The sequence below is a fragment of the Lagopus muta genome, chromosome 6, assembly GCF_023343835.1.
Source record: "Lagopus muta isolate bLagMut1 chromosome 6, bLagMut1 primary, whole genome shotgun sequence".
In the NCBI taxonomy this organism is placed as follows: Eukaryota; Metazoa; Chordata; class Aves; order Galliformes; family Phasianidae; genus Lagopus; species Lagopus muta.
In genome coordinates this window covers 21998421-22019255 of record NC_064438.1, presented here as the reverse complement: position 1 = coordinate 22019255, position 20835 = coordinate 21998421, and the positions used below count along the sequence as shown (strand labels likewise).

Below are 20835 nucleotides of genomic sequence, written 5' to 3'. Positions count from 1 at the left end.
TGCACACAATTTCTCCCACTGCCACAATGCAGGACAAAGGCTCACAGAAAAACATCTCTTCCCATAGAAATGGGAGGCTTCAGTATCACCACTTAAGGAAAGCAAAAATTTTAATCTGCTTTATATCCCTGTTTCTCAGAACGCATTTCTTTCCCCCCTCCCTGCTGTTTGTCATCTTTTCTTCTCTCTCACTTCTCCCCATCAATTCATGGCAATCAGACCTGGCAGATGCAGTACGGCGCTGTCTGCTATGATCTCTCACCCAGCGTGCCTTTGCCAACTGTTTCCAGCTGTCTGACAAGGAACAGCTCACCCGCTGCTTCCAAACTCCTTTACTCTCTTTCACAATCTGCTATCAAGTGCTGAAAACAGGACTGCTAGTTAGCACTGAGAGAAAAGGCTTGTACATACAAGTCAGTAGAGAGTTCAGCTGGCTCGCGAAGGCTGCAATAAACACAGTCACGATCTTTGCTAGAAAATTTCTGAAACTTCAGGTACTGGGGAAAACGTAAGGAAACTTGGGTGCTGGTAGTATCAATGTCAGTGAATTTACTCTGAGTTGCCTTTTTCCAGTCTAGCATAGAGAAGAATTGCCAAGTCAAGAGACCTGTCCAAAGAAATGCACTCTTTCTACTCTAAATTGTGAAAGGGCAGAAAAACACAGATTTCCAACACACCTCTTTCTTGGGAAATACACACAATTTTTTTGTGGCTGTTCAAACCTCAATCTCTTGGTTGAATATAGTATTGATGAGGAGCCTTTGTGAACTAAAGTGGAGCTCCTGCAGCAGCCAGTAAGAGCAAATTCTATCCCATCCTCACTGACCTGCAATGGCTTGTCAGTTAACTTGTCAGACAATACTAACCTTTAAAGCCATAGTAAAACTTGACATAAAACTTCTATTCCACCTCTTAAACCCCTGTGAAAATCAATTTCTGCTGATACAGCACAGCAGACTTAACAGTACACAGAATGAAAGGGGATTTATAGTATCACATGTCCGTGACTTCAAAAGTTGTTAACAGTGTAAGTGCAGTTACATCCTCAGCTACAGTCAGAACAGCATAACCTGCCACTTTCATGGGTAGGTAACCCATGGCAACCACAGCCATCCCTGCTGGGAAGCCCTTTCTCCAGCCATCTGGCTGCCCCTACCTGCCGGTTCTGAAATTTCTCGCTGCCTCGGAGGCAGGCTTGCCTGTTAACAATCATCCCTTCTCGGCTCTGGAGCTTTCGCTGGCAACAAGCCTCTGGTATAGCCTCTTCCAACAAGTGTGGGAATGGAGGGACAGCGTCAAAATCTTCTGGTCCGTTCACTCCACAGCAGGCAAACTGGGGAGAAGAAAGAAAGACAGAGTTTACACTTTGGCCTCACAGGAGATACCAGACATCTTCCAAAGACCTATTTTTGCAGGGATCAAAGCTTTAGTCAAAGCAGAGACAAAACAACTGTTGTTTCCAAGGAAGCGGATTGCACTTGTACCTTGGAGCTTCTGTTTCATCAAAGCCTCTTTTTATAAAGTCCCACTGTTCCCATGTCACAAAGTAGACTCTAAGGTACCATTGGGAATATTGCCATGAACTACACAGGACTTTGGAGTGCATCCAGAATGACCCGCCTGAGATCACCCAGCAAGCCTGTAAAAGAGCCAGCGGTGCAATCCAGGCTCTGAGTGCTCATTCTCCCCAGAGCTAATGACCAGGACTGCTCTGCTCAAAGGCACTGCTAGGAATTCAAGAAAATTCTCTTTTTAGGATTCAAGTCAGGTCCTTTTTAAGGATTCAAGTCATACTCTGTTGCCTTTCAGCCACCAAAAGGAAATGTCTTTACTGAAGTCCTGAATCAGCATGAAGGGCAGCAGTCATCTTTTTCTTTAAAGATTAAAAATGACTTTTAGTTTGCAGAATCTGACATCCTACTCTTCCACTCCTGAACAGCTACGATGTGGGCTGTGCCAGGCACAAAGTTCACAGGTGTACATGCAAACACAAGCACACACAACCTTCTGCAGCAGGCAGGCACAAACAACTTGTAGTAGATAAGAAAAATTCCAATGCCAGCAATTCAGCTGATCTTCAGTCCAGCTGCTTAGATCCATAACAACAAACACAACTTCGATGGTGACTGTTTACACACTGAAAATATTCTGTTAGGCTATTCCTGCCTCATCTGTCACCTACAATCTCATTTCACAGGAGGTAATAAGAAGCCATTAATTAGCACCTGTTCTGGCTGCTGTTGGCTGGGAATGGTTTTGAAGTAGTCTCAAAAGTGATGTGTCTAGGGCGAATGCATGGAGATTCTGGCCCATTACAGGCAGCTTCAGAGCTTTCTGTATCCAGTTCTAGAATTGGGCATAGTCAGTCAGCTCAAATCCTTGAGCACTGGCAAACCACAGTGGGTGATAGTCATTGTGAGTGTTACTCTCAGCAACAGGAGCAGTTAGTTGTGGGAAAACCTGGCTGCCAATGAACGGTCACCTCTCTCCCACCACTGCCAGGAGGAGCCAGGAGGTGTTGGCTGAGCACAGCATGAATGGCAGCTGACCATCAGTAGCGTGGGACCAGCATGGCCTGACTTACTGTGATCATAACAGAATTCCAGGTGGAGGAGAAGACATCTGTGTCATTGTTCCTCACGTAATGCTTCTTCAGCTCCTTGGTGAAAAACTCTCTCGTCAGCTGAAACACACAGAGACAAGTGGGAATGCAGAGGGTTACTGCCAACATCTCTCTTTCAAGCACTTCTCAAACCTCCCTGTTGTGAATACTGGGCATTGGTTGATTTGATTGGTTTGGTTTTGTTCTTTTATGCAGACCTCGGAGGAGAAACATGGGAAAAGCCACTGGCTGAACCATTACTGTGCCCAGGGTGTTTGGTACTTGTTCAATAAAACTGCTCATTAAACATCAGGGAGCGAATTATATCTATATTTGCAAGCTAATGTATACATTTAAAGGCTGATGGGTATTGTTTGCTTCTTTTTTTTTAATATTGAGTATTTGAAAGTGTTTCATAAGTTGAAATGACTAAAGTAGATTTTAGAAAGATCTTGAAGTCCAAGCCCAAATAGTAGCTTAACTTACTATGCTTCCTGAAGTCTGCAATCAAGACATGATTTTTCCCCTCACTTTCATTTCAAACCATTTAACTTCCAACTAATGTCAGGGGAACTCTGAATTTACTTCCATGTGTGAGAAAGCAGAATGAAGCCCAAACACTAAATTTCCTTGGAAGGAAAAGGAATTAAAACACGTGGAACGAATGCAAAATGTTCAAGTCAACTCACAAATCAGAGAAGAGATTGTTTCCCTCACAATGCTTTGGAGTATCTAAACTCACCCACACACGAAGAAAAAAATCCTCTTTATATTTCCAATTTTAGATAATTTAAACATTTTTTTTCCTAAGGTCAACGATAAAAACTAATGGAATTTAATTTACTCCTGCTTGCATTTATTGTAAAATAGAAAAAACAAACCAACATCTCTGCTCAGAGACTCCTGAAACAGTTAGACACCTTGAAAATACATTTATGCAGGATCGCTCTCTGGAGGACCAATAACCACGCAAACTTAAAAGTCCTGTTAAATTGAGTACTTTGATTCAACCTTGTGCCCTCTCTATCACTTCAGGATGAAAACTTCAAGACATCCCCCTCTCCATGTTCCCAGTAGGCCCTGACTTGTGTGGTCCCTTGTCTAAAATACCTTCTGATTTGTGGTCCACACAGGCACCTCTACACCAGCACAAAGCTTGGGTGAAAGGGATTGGACTCTGCTGGATATAGCATTATTCCTGTGTTATGTATTTGCTGGACTGAGAATTAAGCTGCCTGAGAAAGAGCCTTTTTTTTTTTCTTTCCCGTTGTTCACAAAGCATTGCATATGCACTAACACAAACTGCTACAAGTTGGTTTCAAGTTCTTGATACACAATGTGAAATACATACACATACATATGTATGAGACGTATGGGTGGACACAAAAGCACAAGCACAAACTTGACCATTTCTTTTGTAACTATACCACAAACCTCAAGGAAAGCCAATAAGGCTGCTGTGATTCTTTAAAAGAGCCAGAATACCACTTCATATTGATTTCTCTTTTGCAGATACAAAGGCAAAATTTAATGACTGCATCAATACTGGGTAGTCACAAAGACTTGAATGGCACAGGGAGCTAAATCTCATTACTTTTTAATTAGATGGGCCGCTAAGTTCCTAAATCACTTTTACGAGACAGATTTTTAAGTTTTTAATTTCTCTTTTTTTCTTTTCAACATTAAAATACCAGAGAATCAGAAAGGACTGAAGGACTGGCATTTTCCTTTGGGAATCTGGTGCCCTAGGTTTGAAGATGCTGAAACCTGCCCTCGGTCTTCTCCCTTCCTTTCCTCTCAGAGCATACTTCACCCACCCAGCATCCTCTCCTGCAGAGACAGCAGCACATTTTTCTGATGCTTGTCTGTTTCTGAAGCGCAGGCTTTGAAACTGATATTACAGTTGGTAATAATCCCAGCCGGCTGCCTTTGGCTGGGTCTAAAACAAAAGAGTCATTTAAATATAAAGTGAAACCTTTATTTTGACAGCAGCAATCCCAGAGGAAATTGTTCAGAGTTTGTGTGTGATTTTTACGAGACTTGGCCCAAAACAAAGCCTAGCTCTGGAAAAGTATGTCTGCCAGGGAAATAACTGATTCCATTTTGCTGCTCTTAAATTGTTTGTCCTGAGGACGTGAAGTTTGGAAAAAAAGTTAAGAATCAATCAGCAAAGGTAAACTGCTGACAAAGTGGGACAAAAGTCAGTAAGATAGACCTTACCCATGTCAACCTAGGGACAGACTGTGCGTTTTCTTTAGTTTTCCCCCATGTCTGAGGAAACAGAGCTATCAGAAACCAAAGCGACTTGTATTTCAAGTGTCAAAACCAAAGATGAAAATGCAAACATTCTGAGTCTGTTCAGAGCCCTGCCACTGGACTCACGTGTCCCTATCAGCCTGTGCTTTCTTGCTTGCTAATGCAATTCACCACATCTCTCAGATGGACACAGTCATTCAAGCACAAACACATTTTGAAGAGAATTGATCTCAGCCACACAAAGTTCAGGTGTGGTCATTAGCTCTGTCACACCGAAGGCCTGAAAAAAAGTCCAGCACCCTCCACAGCTCTTCCCCTCCACTCCTCTGGCACATGGAGACCAAATCCTGAATAGAAGTCAAATCTCTCTTCCATGGACTCTAAGCGATGCCTCTCTGTTGTTCACATTATTTATAGAGACTGAGATAACCAGTGTTGTTGAAAAACAGGGTTCTCTGCTGCCCCAAATTTTCTTTGTGAAAGAAGAGAAACTCTGGTACTCCCACATTCGATTAACCACAGTCTTCCTCTTCAGAGACTGCTTTAAAGCAATAATGTGGGAGTCCCAGAGGTCTTGCATGGCATATTAGCTCATCACTGCTAACATCACTTTCACTCACCTCACCACCACGCTGTGCTTCACCGACTTTTCCTCTCATGTCCAATCTCTGCAGAAAACATCTCTTTCCTCCCTTCTGTGTCTTAATTCCTCTTACTCCCACAGCTATTAATAATTTAACTCTTCTGAGTGTTGGGAGCTAGTTTGCATGTAAAACTACACAAGAGAAAGCTGCACCAACCATCATCTGGAAAGCAAACAGAGCGTATCCCTTTTGTCTCACTTTATACACCCTGTGTGGCCAAAGCCATAGGGACTGGTGCAATGACCACGATGGGAAAGCATCCGGCAGCTCTACAGAAAATGTAGGTTGCCTAAATGTGCACTTACCACTGCAAGCTTTGAAAATAAGTCATTACACAGGGAAGAGAAAAGCACATCCGATCCTGACCTTCTGTGGTCATGGAAGGATGGAAAGTTCAACCCTTCATCCCCACAGACATTCTGTCCAGCCATCAAGCCTCACACCAACCCAGCAATTACAACAACGTTAGTTCTTAGTAGTTACCAAGCCAGAGGAGCCATCACCAAAACGCACAGCAACAGCAAAGCAAGACTTTGTACAGAAGAAACCTTTAAGAGAAGACAAACCACAAGAATTTTCAGACTGAGTTTAACTTCTGAATAGAGACATCTCCAACTGCTGGGATTCTGACATCCTTCATTTCTCTCTTTTCTGCCCTTCCTGTCAGTCATTCTGACAGGGTGGGAAGCTGGTGACGCAAACAAGGAGATAAGCTCAGGAAAGATAAAATATTTTGTTCTCCTTCAGGTTTTGACTCACAAAGCATCACCAGATGTCACAGAAGTCTAGAATAACCACTGTGACCTTATCTGTGAGCATCACATTGTCACATATCCCATGGTCACCATGGTACTGGAAGAACACAAGGCTTTTCAGGATCCTTGTGGCTGAGGGAAGAAGGCACAGCCACTCCACATACAGGAAGAATTGTGCCTGTCCAGTTTCTCACGCCTGCTCTAAGTTCTCCACACATCACTCACTGGGATTGCTTATACCTCCTCCACAAACACTGTACCTGGGTCTGCAGGGCAGTGCTGCACACAGACTTCCTATGTGTGCGGTCTGCTGCTCGTGCTGTAACAGAGGAATCCCCTAAAACCTCCTAACAGCAGAGCTGTAATGACCAGAGCACACCAGACCTCCCGTGCTGAAATCTACTTACAGCGCTGTAGCTACTCCCACAAAGGCACAACTTCAAAGCCTGAGCTGTAATGGAGTTCCCACACTGTGCACCAAGTGCTACTCTTTCCCAACTCTTCAAATCCGAGGCAAAGACAAAAGACCACTGACTTTTGGGAACAAAAAGGGCAAAAAAAAGGAAGGAAATAAGGGGGGGGGGGAGGAGGGGGAAGAAGAGGGGAAAAATTCCTCCTGCCACCTTTTCCCAGACTATCTCACCACACAACAGCACACCACTTCATTGTGAGCTTCATATTTCTTAATTCTTTGCTTATCAAAATCTCTTTATATGAAAAAACTAGAAGTGTATCTTGGCTCAAGAAAATGTTATCACTGTTATCACTGTTTTACAAAGTCCTCCTTTGCTCACGTTACATTTCTGTGATGATCAGCATGGGTAAGGTGCTAAAAGCTCCCTAACTAGTGGCAGGCACCAAACAAACAAAATAAAAACTAACAGTCACCAGTGACCACTGTTGCTAACTGATGTCTTTTCACAGCCATCACTCAGAGTCACATTTCAGAAGTGAGCTGCCTTGAGAAGGATGAGCCTTGTTCAGCCCAGCTCTTCTTTGTGTGTGTGTTGTCCTGTTTTTGGTCAAAAGCCACAAACTCTTGCGTGTCTGAGAAACATGAGACCAAGCTTACTGCTAACATAGGAGAGGGATGATGGGCACTTAATAACATGCTCAGCAGCAGTGTAGAAAAAGGCTACATCATATGAAGCTGTGCAGAGAAGGACTCGAAATCTGTGAGTAAGGCTACATGAAAAAGAACTCTGAATGGACTCCAGAAGGGCCAGGGGAGACTCAGTCAGAGCAGGAGGGGAGGCATATCTTGCAGGCAGAATTGAAAGGAATCTGGCAACTATCAGAACATGAAAATTCAAGAAGAAATATTAGACAATGCCCAAGAGAGTTTCTGCACTGCAGACAGAGGAAGCATTGGTTCTGCTGGGGAAACAGGAGGTTTCACTATTAATATTAATACTAAACACATGCTATATTGCAAAAAGAAAATAGTTGCTTTTAACCTTAGTGTGGCATTATTGCAAAACTTTCCCCTGATGGAATGTGCAGCTGGTTTGGCTGTGAAAGAATTGAGAAGACTAAAGTCTTCAGGATTTAAGTAGTCCCACAACATATATATCCCTCGTACATAAAGCATCCACCTTGCATATACCAGCCTAACTAGCATTGCTGGCAGTTCTGCAGACTGTAAGTAGTAAGGAAGCAGGTTTGTTGGTATTTGAAACAGTTACAGTAAAATGAATCAGGCACTAATGCCATCCTCCAGCTGGGTACAATCCCACTAGGGCTCAGAGCCTGCCCACCATAGGATACTTACATTTTCTCTGAAGATAAAAGCCAGAATTGCAGCTGAAAGCTCCGCCAGGAAGATTAACAAAATAAACATGAAGAACTAGAAGAAAGAAAATGGGGGGGGGGGGGAGGGGAGAGAAACAGAGAGACATTTCATTACGAGAGTACAATAGGCAGTAGGAACACAAGCATTTACAAGTTTTACCACAGAGATGGAAAAAAGAATGAAAAAAAAACCTATGACAATAACCTGGGACAGTCACAGCCATCCTCTGACCCTGCCACAGGACATGAGAGCTCACAGCATGTTCTGCCATGTTCTAATGTGTAAAGTGGCCACTAGTGTCCCCTGATGAATCGGCACCAAGTTAAAACAGTAAAGCCTAGTTTGATGGAAAATGTTATACGATTGTGTAGATGCTCATATAGGTCTGAACTGTCCTGACACAGCAAGGGGAAATGATGTAGGTAACCCATACCATGCATACACATATATATGTACATCTTTGCTCATCACAATCACAAACAGCTTCACTGTAATATAACCACGGCTCATTTTGTGTTTGGAAAAAGGTAGTGGGACATACACTGAAATATCTGGGACAAAAAATGAAATCTTTTTAGAGTTTATCTCAAGGCAAAATTAGCCTTGGTTAGAAGTATCCCCTTCCACGCAATGGGGTTGCACGGGGTACCTTAGTTACTCAGCTGCTATGAAACAATATAACTGCATGCTGATATGGTACCCCTGAGAAACCACACTGAGAAAAGCCACAGCCAAATGTGGGGGTCCCAAAGGCAGCACAGAAAGCAGATCCACAACTTGAAGTACAGTTTGGAGAAGAAAACAGTGTTGAAGGGAACAAATCTCCCAGGAGAAGAAAAGAGAGAGCTCACGTTTCAGTCTGTCTTTAGGAATGATCCTAAGTTACACTGATGCCTTACTTCAGTCCACAACAAACACTACAAGAAACAGGCAAGGATGTGTTCTCTAGCATCCTTCAAACAGCAATTGTTGATGCAGAGGAACACTGAAGGGAACAGAGCAGAAAGTGGTAAGGCTCACACATTCTCCTGAAACAGCATTTCTAATTTTCACTTCTGGAAACAAAGCACTAAGTTCAGACTTACAGTTCCTCAAAATGGGCGTTTTTATGATGCTATGGTCATACAAAGACATTATCAATTGAGAAACGTAAGGATTCCAAGATTTAGACCACAGGCTAACATGATTTTAGCAGTCTGAGTGGCAGTTTGGAAATGACTTTGGGTTTTGGTACCATGTGAATAGGGAACCCAGTAAGACTGCTTCATATGGAAGGTAACAAACACACGGTACAAGTGATTGAAACAACCAGCAGAAATAAACACAAAAGAGATCTTGATTTTTTTTCTGCATAAAAAGGCTATTGAGGGTCTTTCTGAAACAGAAGGAAGGCAGATGGGGCCAGAATTGCTATTTAAGGTCCCCAAGCAATGATTTATAAACAACGTATGGAATGCCATGCACCGTGTACTTTGGTAATGGAGAGAAAATTCCTACTACCAAATTGGAATGAGAAAGTGTTCTTTTGGTGTCAATTACCAGAGCTGTAAGTGATTTTTCCCCACTGGAAAAGTGCATGCACTAACCTGTCCCATTTGTCTTTCTGTCTCTGCAATGGAAACAAAAGAAAAGGATCCCAGGCTCAAATGACAAACAAGGCAAGTCATACGGAGAGGGCTGCTAACAGAATGCTGTTGCTTCACTAGTTAACTAGTTGAACTAGTTAATTCTATAATTTATTCTTACTGCCAGACTTTTACATGCAGCTTCTATTTTTCCTGCTCAGAGACTATTTTGTTTTTAATTTCACCACAGGAGGGCAAAGAGCAAGTGATGAGGATGAACCATACTTTGCAAATCCACATCATCATCCATCAAGGGATCTCAGCATAGCCACTAAGAGGTCTAAGGTGGTGATCAAGTGATTAATCTCATCACCTTGCTAATTGCATTTCATTTACTGATTGCTGGAAGATACAGTTCATACGAGCTCCAGCTCAGGTCTGTGCAGAAGTATAAGCAGCCATCTCCAGATTACCTCTGATAAGGCTCATTATCATTCCCAAACTGATACACACTTACATTGTGCATTACAGATTTGAAAAATAGTTACTGTAGAAAACACAGAAGCAGACATTGGAGGTGATGAGAAAAAAAGAGATGGATCATCCGTGTCTTAGAACTTGCTCTCACTCTGCATTTTAAGGCAACACAGCATCTGCTTATTATGTCTTGCCTCACAGAATTAGATTAAGCAATTACTGAAATACGAGCACTCTGGACAGCCAACTGGTCAATGCAGTGTATGGGACACAGCAGCTTCACATACAAGCCCATGCCTGAGACTGGGCACTTGTGTAAAGGCACCCTACTCATCCAACGTGAGGGTCTGAACATCATCCTTAGAAATGGGGTCTCCTGTTGTGGATAAAAATCCTGTCTTGGTGACAGCTCCACAATTGTCACAAGCTTCCACAAGTCAATGTTTCACATTTCTTTCCTACAACACACCTACTGTTCCAGCTTCAGTTGTTGCAGAATGAGCAGTCATTGCCTTTAAACACAAAGGACTTGTGTTTTCATGTTGGAAAGCTGTAGAGGCTGCGGTATCTGTATTACAAGAGTGCAAAAAAGGACACCTACCCTCACAGCTAAGCCAAATCAAGCTAACACAGACTTCTTTTGCAAACCTGAATTCAGTCTCCTGTGGCAAAATAAAAACATTTGCACACATTTTGTTTTGTACACTCAGTAGCACTCTGGATTCTGATTTCTATAGTGTTCTTTTACAGCCATAGGGTCTTTAGGACAACCCAGAATAAAGCCAATCCTGAATTTTCAGGCCCACCTTTGTTGTATTTTGTGAGCCACATCCAAATGCTGGAAAATCTAGAAACATTTCACAGCCTTGTGCTTAATGCAGCATGCTGGGTTTCACAAGGATTTTTTGTTGTTGTTGGTGGTGAGTGTGGGTTGTTGTTCTTACTATCCAAAAGACAAGCAGCTTAATGTAAAATAAAAGACACTGTAAATACAGAAGTCAGAACCTAGAGAACATGTATGTGTGCATCTGTCTTGTCCCTTCTATCCTTTATTTATATTTGAACCAAAAGCTTCACATATATATTATGCATCACTGTGAAATCTCACTCAAGCAGCCCTGGCTCATGAATTCTTTAACAGCTTTGCAAGAGGACTTGATTTGATCAGGCAACTTCTCCCTAAGTACCACCTCTAAAGCCAAACGTTCTCAGTTCTGCAAGTGAGCTCCCAGTCTCACTGGCATTCGCTCATGAATGGTTTGCCCTTTCTATGTCTAAAACACTCCCATTAGACTTCTGGTTGCACAGATCTTTTGTGTATTTTAATGTCAGCTGGTCTGGCCTCCCAGATAACAGAAATTAGTAAAATATCTCTTCTCACTTGGCATCAGCACAGATCACTGTGCAAGTGCTTTGCCGCTGTTGGACGCCGGATGACAGGTTATGAGAGCTGACTTTGACGTCAGAAGCTGGAATGCTAATTCCTCATCCAGTGATTACTTTCAGAGTTCCTGCTAGTTCCAGGTATTATCTCATGCCCATTGAAGTCTCAGATTCCAAGTATATGATAAAATAATAACAAAACTAAATAAATAAAGCAGCGGGGCTCAGAACAATTTCTATGAGTTAGAAATAATAGCCACAAGTTTGAATGCACTGGAGCAAAAATAAAACACTGGGAGGAATATTCAAGTAACTATTGACCTCAGTGATGCTATGTCAGGAAAGTACAGCACAGAAATCCCCTCTTCCAGCTGTGTCCTCTATCTGTATGCTGCTTATGTGCTCCAAACTCAAAATCTCTCTCTCACATTCACTTGTAACCAATACTTTTCATCAAATGTAACTTTTAGTTTCTTAATCTGATTATGTTAGGCTCTGAGTAAACTCAGGCTCACTGGACCTGATTCTTCACATTTTGTGAGGCTCCTTTTGGCAGGTTTCCCTGACTTGACAGGTGATATATTGAGTTTTCTGATTTACTTCTCAGATGATTCACTAGCGATCCTATCCACAAAGGCTTCCAGAGAGGGGCTCTCACATGCTGGTTATAAAGTCTAGGGGTGGGCAAGCCAAGTGCTACAGAGAATTCACTTCAGTGGAGCCAGGCTGAACTCTAGGAAAAAAAATAGCTTTGTTTTTAAGAAAGTGGACTTTCCTGTTCTGCTAAGATACAAGCCTCTTTTTTACTGTGAAGCAGCTGTGCAAGACAGAATCATAACAGAATAGTGTAAGATCAACATTTACACAAAAATAAATAAGAACAAACTTGCAGATCCTGAGCAAGAAACAAAAGGCCACCTTTGACAAAACCACTGAGCTTTGTGTTTTAACACATAACTGATAATGTTTTCTGCAAATAGATAATGGCTGGAAACCCTGCAGTATCAGAACTTAAGGCAGGGGTCAGAAAAACTGATTTTAAGCGTTATCTAATGACTAGAAGGAATGAAATTTAACTCCTTGGGTGGAAAATTGCCTGAAAAGAACAAACCTGGTTCATTTCAGGAGCAGACCAGGTTGCATGAAGGATCAACTACCTATTGAGAGCTGAAACACAAGAACATCATCCAAGTTCAGAGCTGGGCATTTTTGCTGTGGGGCCTCATTACATAGATGCTTCACTCTATATGTTCTCTCTGCTCTGTTGTGAACCAGTAAGAAATTAATCTACAAGTGGAGCTAATGGTTTTAATATGAAAAGTATCCAGGTTTTGATCACTTTCTATATGTTTTTGAGACAAAGCTTGACAAAGTTAAAATACAACCCCAGATTCAGACTCACAAGACTCAAGCCTGGTTCAGGAAGGAAGCAAATTCCTTGTACTTCCAGCTGTCTGTAAAAGTGTTCTAAGTGTACTTAATATCTAAGGGAACAATGGCTGCAAAAATAGACACCCATTCATGCACTAATTGCAGCATCACTTATCTAGATTAAGAGTCACCCCATTCTTGGGGAGCACCAAAAGGCTAATAAAGTGCAAGGACACTTACAAAAAGTAGGAGACATTTGTTCTCACGGATGGCACCACAGCAGCCAAGGAAACCCAGCAGAAAGAGCATTGCTCCCATAGCCAGCATGATGTATGCTCCTGTGAAGAGCAGAGGGTTGGCAGCCACGATCTCTCGAAAACCTGTTGGATCCACGATGACCCAGATCCCAACTCCTAGCAGGCATGCTCCTCCCAGCTGTCACAGCACAATGAGAGGAAAGAGGGGGAAAGGAGGAGACAGGTCAACATTAACAGCTGCTGCAGGAATGCTGGTTTCATCAGTATCTTTTAATCAAAGGTGTTTTGGAAAATCTGTTTCTGTGGCAAACATTCTCTGCTGAGCAGGTGACTGCTGACATGCTGTTACGCTGCTCTCAGCATTTCTTGCTCACTCAATGAAACATCAGCAGCAAAAGCATCTTTTCTTTCTTAACACTTCGCTCTACCAACTTTTGATTCTCTGCCCAATGCTTGAAAGACTGAGTCTTGAGTCTCTGCCACACCTGCAGGGGATGGCCCAGTGAAGAGGCACAGGGGAACCCTCTCCACTACAGTGGCACCTTGCCCCAGTTAGGGCAGGATGGCTGGGTGCTCCTACCCTTCAAAGACAAGAGCAACATGGGTCACCAGGAATATGGTAGAAAAATCTCTGTTTGCTAGCAAAAACCTCAGCAGGGCACCCAGGACTAGAAAACAATTTCTTCTGCCATTCAAGGACAGACCATGAATATAAGCTACAGCTTTCCTACTTTGTCTTTCTTGTCAAGGACAACCTTAATGCAGACAGCAGTGGCCACTGGGCTGCCTTACTCAATGTCTTAACACCTTCAGATGCCATAAATTAATATTCTTGGTGATTGCTAGCACAAAGCTGAGGGATCTTTTGTGGTAACTTCACTGAATTACAGCCTATTCTGTTGGCTGCTGGAAACAGAAAGAATCAAGAGATTCCAAATACTTACAAATATTAAAAAATTGAAAAGAAACATCAGGTACTTCATGCAGCTCAGACAGTCTCCCTCCATGGTCTTCAGGCCGCTTGATCCAACTCTTCCTGCAAAACACCAAAACTATTTTAGCACACTCAATTTTATTTGAATGACACAGCCCTATTTCCATGTCTATTCCCTCCAGACCCTGTAGAGTTCATTATACAGAAGTGCTCATTTTTTACCTGAACAGAGTACCAAAGCTCAGGCTAATAAGAGATAATGATCACTGCTAATTCCCTTTGCATTCTTCCAGGTGTAGAGGGGAATGCAAATAGAAAGGTTGAAAGAAAGCTTTGGCGTTGCTTGCAGGGTGAAATGCTGGGGGAAAAAAAAATGTCTGCAAATGATGGCTGATTTTATTTTATTTTATTTTTTTCTAGTCCCTGAGGTCTGTCAAGTTGAAGAAACACTGAACACACCTGGATATTTCAAATCAAGGAAGAAAGCTGTACTGACACAGGAGCCAGAAGCTGTGCCCATCGGCTAGTCAAACATGCATCTTGGACAGCTGGCTCCATACAAGCCTCCCTTACGGAATGAAGCCACGTGAACGAGGAGAATATTTTCAGGAAAACGCTCAGACATTGAGAATGACTGTGGTGTGTGAAAGAAGGAGGGCTTGAGGAGGCCATCCTCAGCTCAGTGGGGCACACACCTGCTTGTCATGCAATGTGACGTTATTGGGCTGCTAAACTCCTGTTATTCAAACTGCATCCTGCACAAGTCTTTTGAGGCAGAGCCTGTGGATCAAAGCTGGCAAACTTTTAATCACAGGAAAAAAAATGTCCATTTTGAATCTCGATATGGTCTAATTCAGACCATAGAAGGACTTAGGACAGTATTTGTATTGGAAGAGCAGCTACTAAGTTTGACCAGGTGAAGTTGCATTGGAAGAAAGTTCCTGTCCCCAAAAATTTGCTGTTTAATGAAGTGGCTGCATCTTCCAAAAAGTAATTTCACCTCCCATCACCCTACAAGTACAAACGAATTCATAAAATAGTAAAATTTTCACTGAAACAGAAGTTAATGAATTCACTGCACCTTGTACAGAAGGAAGCATACATATGCAAACAGAAGCATAATTTGGTAAGCTCTCTGGAGAAGCCCCCCCAAAGCTCATGTGCTTCTTAGCCCATCTCCTCCCCTTACACTACAGAGAATGTCATTCCCAAAGTAGACATGTACCCACATCCGATTATATGCTGCTAATGAAGCACTCTACAATCCAATTGAAAGGAAAAAAAAACCAACAGAAATAACAGTTGTTATTGTTAAGCCACAAAAACTTTGGGGTGCTGTCCTTCCCTCTATGGCCATGGAAACTGCTCTTCTTTAACCAGAGGGGTGAGAAGACTTCAAGTCTCCCAGCAAGAGGATGCTGAGGTAAACAGTCAGATTCACATTGTGTGTGTTTGCTTGACTTCTTTTTCTTGGTTTAAAAATCAACGCAGTTCCTTCCCAGTGGCAAAACAGATAGAGAGCAATTCAGAAGCCGCTGTAGACTATGAAGCACATGTGTAACTGCTCCTCCACAGCACCTGAGCTTCCCTGGGCAGCACTGCAGTGTACCTTTGCTGGCCTGGGGCTGTTCAGGTAGCCCCTTTGTGAGAGGAATCCTCAATACATCCAAAAAGCCAGTTCTACAATCCACCTTATTGGAACCTGAGAACCAAGTCAATATTTTCCTCTTCAACATTTGTTTCCTTTTACCTCCTACATCTAACTCTTCTACCCAGACAGACTCATAGCCTAGCTGTGAATGCAGGAAATGAAGTGGGGCACAGAGCTCTTACTTGGGCCTGGAATAGATGCCCACATCTTCCTGAGGGTTTAAAGCCACATCTGCCAATATTCCAGAAAGAAGAGAAGATACGGATACTTCAGGAGCTTCAGAATTAGTGACACCCAAATGTCCCCACCATCACACAAAGATTATGCTCCAGTGAAACAAGGAGAGCTAAATCTCACTCTAGCAGCCACAGCCTGAAAATTATCAGAGAAACTTCTAAGTCCTGCCGCCTTGAGTGCTCACATTTAATCTATATCATAGGCAGAAAAAGCGAAAAAAAAAAGATAAATAGGAAACTAATTCAGCTGTATTGTGTTACTTTGTGTCACATACACTCATCTCACTGCAGAGACACCACACTAGATAACAGCAACTCCTGAGTCTTACCCTGTCCTGCCACTTTGCAGGGTTGATAAATCACATTCCTGCCTTGATTCACTATCCATGTCTGGGTCTGCTTCCTCTGTAAGATGAGCTCCCTTGGAACAGCTCTGATTCATGTGTCTTTTCAAAGACAAGCTACCATTTCTTGCATTGCTCCTCTCCATACTGGGTATGTTAAAATGTTTTCTAGGTATGAATTAGGAAAGGTGACTAAACATGTTCAGAATCAGGTCTTGAGAACATGACTGCCAGTGCTGGTGTGGTCATGCAGTCACAGTCATACGGGAGCATTAGAAGCAAATACACACTTGGCTTTGACTAGTGAGGGCTCCCTTGTTTGAGTCATAAATTTTTACCAGTGCTGTTGCTGGGCTCAGATTTGTAATTTCAAAAATTACCAGGCTTCACACAGCAGAGCAACAAATAAATACAACCTTAAGTGACTGCCTCAATACCTACAGCCTGGGGACACCTGCACAGAGCAGCATGATGCACCCTGTCTGGGCACACGGGTCCCCAAACAGCACGTGAATACTCACCATCTGGGTGACAGGGAACATTAACCAAAAGCATGATCTGATTTCTTACACAAGACTTAAAACCATTTCAAGTAAGAGTGGAAGCACTTCAACAAACCTGAAATATATTACCATCTTGTTCACATATGCATAGTGCTTTAGACTTGGAATAGTCTATAACTAACATTATTTACAAACAAACTCAAGCAAAATGCAAATAATATTCCTTGCAACTAATGTAATTATTAGACCATTTTACATGAAGTCACTAATCACAAGCTGCAAGAAAATAACTGACACGAAAGGGCAATCCTGACCCAAGAGATGCATTCCTACCCACTTCTGAGCCACACACACAACAAATAAATTTTCTGTTACTCCTGCTGCACACTGGTACAAGTGAGATAAAATCTGAACGCATACATCCTAACCTACCCTTTAAAAATATCTTCTCTCCCCTTCTACAGGCCTCAAATTTGTGAGAGATTAAGTTCTCCTCTGCAAGAGACATTTAATGCTAAGCAAACATTAACAGTCAGAACTGCAGAAGACAGCAGCTGACAGATGCTTTCCCTGGCTTGTCCCATCTCAGATCTGTGAGACATATGAGACGCATTTGTTTTTGTCTGAAATGTAGCTATAAATGTTCCACTTTCTCTTAGGCACCTTATTCAACAATTTCCCCCTAATACAAATTTTATCTTGGAAAATGATGAGGAGTCTAAAACACCCCAGCAGCATGGCCATGAAACAAACCCCAGCTGCTCTCATCAGTTAGGAATACAGTCCAGGTTTTCAAGGCAATGCAATTTTTTGTTCTCCAGCCACCATTTGTTTCCTTCCTTCTGGCATTCATTTTTGCACGCCTTGAAGCTATACCTTGAACTTCACATATCTAAAGGCAGCTGCTCAACCACTCTCCCAAAAACTGCTTACATGCTTCTCCTTGATACCACTGACATTCTCCTCTACTCTCGCATCACTTTCACACTGGACTGAAACCTGTAGTTTCACTTCAATTGCACTCTCACCTTTATCACGAAGACAGACTCACTGAAAAATGTAGGTTTGATATGATCTCTGGATGCCACCGAATACAAACACCCACTGCCCCCAGTCTGGGCCAATTTCAAGGTTTAATCCAAGACTAAAAATTTGAGCAGAGTGCTCAGGGTCACATTTTGTTAAGTCCTGAGTACCTCCAAGGACTGAGACTCCCCAGTCTCCTGGGCAGTTCTGCTGTATCAGAACTGTATCTGTATCTGCTGAACAAAATATTAGCCAACAGCTTGAGGAGCAAATGGTGCTAACTTACACCTTCCCCATGTTCACACACAATGCAACCAAGTAATAGAAGATATATTTGCTGAAGCTCTCCAGATTCATTGCCAGACAGCCCTTAAAGGAATTAGAAAACATGGACCAGGCTCTCTTCCATGTCAGTGAATAAATTCCCAGGGACTGTCCCAGTGGATATGTCACTAAAAACATCTCAGAAGCAATCAGGTTCACCAGTGCTGAAGGACTGCCACGGCCTGGCTTCACTCCACTGCATCCTTTCCTCAGCAACATGGCAACATGCCTCTTAGCTTGAAGGCCTGGAAATTTGGCGCAGCTTGCTTGCCTGCCTTCAAAGTGAATCCTTCTTCCATGAGGATTTCTATGCTCACCACTGGCAAGCAGTATCTAACTCCTTTTAAACAAAAGTAGTTGGGTTCTGCTAAAAGACCTTGTCTAACAGATGGTTCCCTTCCAGTAAACAGAGTATTGCTCTTGATAGAACAGAGATAAGGGTAGATTTATAACTAGGAGACTGAAGGGGAATGACCTGCTGTGCTACACCTCACAGGTGACTTCACCTGACAGCAGGTGAGCCGTGCATTTCTTATTCCACTCCTGCACACTACAGCTACATCAAATCAGCCCTGACAGAAACAGAGAGAGCATTTGAGATGCAGAAAAACTGAACCATAAGCAAGCTTCACCTTAGCAAATCTCAGGACTTGAAGCACACTGTCTTTTCTAGTCTTTAATTGCCTATGTGCCCCATATTTTTCTCTGTCGCCTGGAAGAGAAAAATACACAATTACTGCAGAAGTCAATAAAATTCAGTCATGTTAAATACATAACTTATTAAAACAGACCATCGCCTTAATTAACCACCTTAATTTAGTGTACATTAGCACTAATGAAGAGCTTTTAATACCCAGCAAGGATCTGATTCCTCAGAATCTCTTTAACAACCTTTGGGGTGTTTTTAATGCCCACAGACCACACGTAAATCCGTAGTGCCGTTATGTATGCACCTCATACCACAACAGCACTAGATTAATCACAGCTGTGCTTTCAATATTTTATAGGAGGTTTAGACAAACTTTAATCTGCTGTGACTTTACAGCCCATTTACTGGGAAAATGGAAAAGGCAGAGGAAGGGAGATGGGATGTGTTTCCAGGAGGCTCATGAGGAGCAATGGTCAGAGATGGTGCTTCCCCAGCCACCTCCTGCACAAAGCTGAGCAAACAGTTTTCTCTCACTGTCTGGGAGCAATGAGAGATGAACAGAAAAACTGCAGCAGTGCCTGCCCTTGCAGCCCCTTGGCTGCTCCTCCACCTGCCCCACTGCCACTACCAGACCTGCAGGCAGGGCAGCCCCCATCCTCCATCAGCACCTTGGGCCACTAGCGCCCGGCACGCACCTGGGATTGTACGTATTGTAAGCAAATAATTCAGCCTCCTCAGATCATATGGGAGAACTCGCAGATATTCCAAAATGATCAATAAGGTGCTTGGCCCTCTTTCTGCTCCCTTGTGGTGCAAACATGCCAGAATTTCAGCAGGATCTCTGGAGCGGGTGTATTTAACATCTGTTTCCCACAAACATTTGTGAACCTGCCTTTGAAAACTGCCTCCCATGAAGACTTCTGTGAGTAGAAGTCTATAGCTTGCTGTCGGCAGGAAGCGAACAAAGAGTTTTGAGGTGGCTGAAACTAGTACAGTATAAAGCATTTAATGAATATTCATAGCCTTTCTGTTTTGCATTAATCCCACTTATTTTACATCCTTCCTCTGTCACCATGGAACTACATTTCTGAACAACGAGTGGGGATGGCTGCCCTTTGGAAACATGGATGATGCAAACAGTCTCAGCCAATTGCCCTGCTGCAAAGTACTTTGGGTACTGCCAGCAGCTGAGCCACACGCCCACTGCACCACTGGATGGGCCTCAAATTGGTACCACGTTTGGGGGTCAGCATGTTTTCAGAACATGCCATGCAACCATCCAAGCTGGCTTCAGCATGCATGGAAACCTCCAGAGGGTGGCTTGAAGAAGCTGCAGACAGAATATGAGCCACCATCACATAAGGGAGAGCTCCTTCTGGCACACCAAACCCACCCTCACCTTTTTATCTTTTTCTTTTGTGTGCGGGGAATGCTTTGTCCCGAGCTTTGCACATGCAGCTGAGAGACAATTTCTCCAGCTGTTCCATCCTGTGATGTCTTTACCCCAGGACAGCTGCTGCCAGGAAAAGATGCCTCTAACTTTAAAGCAGAAATGGCACTGTGCTATAGAAACCTATCATTAGGAAAATCGCCAGGATGATGGGATTCCTGCTCCTACTGTGCGTGCATATAATTACATCCATACAAGCTTTCAAAGGTCTGTGTGGGAGAGGAATTTTATTCTTTTTATTCCCCTTAAGTCACAATATTTTAAAAGAACTTACAGCACCACAGAGAGGAAGAGCTTGAATGCTTCAGAGGCACCAGCAGGTGCTGTGTCAGAAGGGAGGAAAGAGCATGTTTTGTGCCAAACAATAGCAATACTCCATCTTACTCTGCAGCCCTAAAGGGGAGGAAGTCCGTGCCAAACAGACTCGCTTTGGTTAATAGCTACGATTTTGTCATTAGGGAGAACTGTAGAAAGTGCAAAAGCACCATGCCTAATTGTGACTTGAGCAAGCTGATGCCTCTAATTACAGTCGCTGGGGAAACACAGTGGAAGCTGGAGCTACGGTGCAGGCCAAGCCTCCTTCCTGAGGCCACGCGTGTGCAAGCCGTGCTGCCTC

General features: G+C 42.9%; 1 protein-coding gene across 7 annotated transcripts in view; it reads right to left on the bottom strand.

Annotated features, from left to right (window-relative positions):
- Nucleotides 1-20835, bottom strand: part of TSPAN18 (tetraspanin 18) — a 105497-nt gene that overhangs the window by 6935 nt on the left and 77727 nt on the right. For 6 of the 7 annotated variants that reach the window (XM_048947959.1, XM_048947958.1, XM_048947963.1 and 3 more), the window contains 5 exons: nt 14047-14138; nt 13086-13280; nt 8029-8103; nt 2585-2683; nt 1157-1333 (listed from right to left, as the gene is read on the bottom strand). In XM_048947959.1, coding sequence (XP_048803916.1) covers nt 1157-1333; nt 2585-2683; nt 8029-8103; nt 13086-13280; nt 14047-14109 — 609 coding nt within the window. In that variant the 5' untranslated portion in view covers nt 14110-14138. Of the gene's footprint in view, nt 1-1156; nt 1334-2584; nt 2684-8028; nt 8104-13085; nt 13281-14046; nt 14139-18752; nt 18833-20835 lie in introns of all 7 variants that reach the window. The other variant, XM_048947961.1, reaches the window with a different exon arrangement.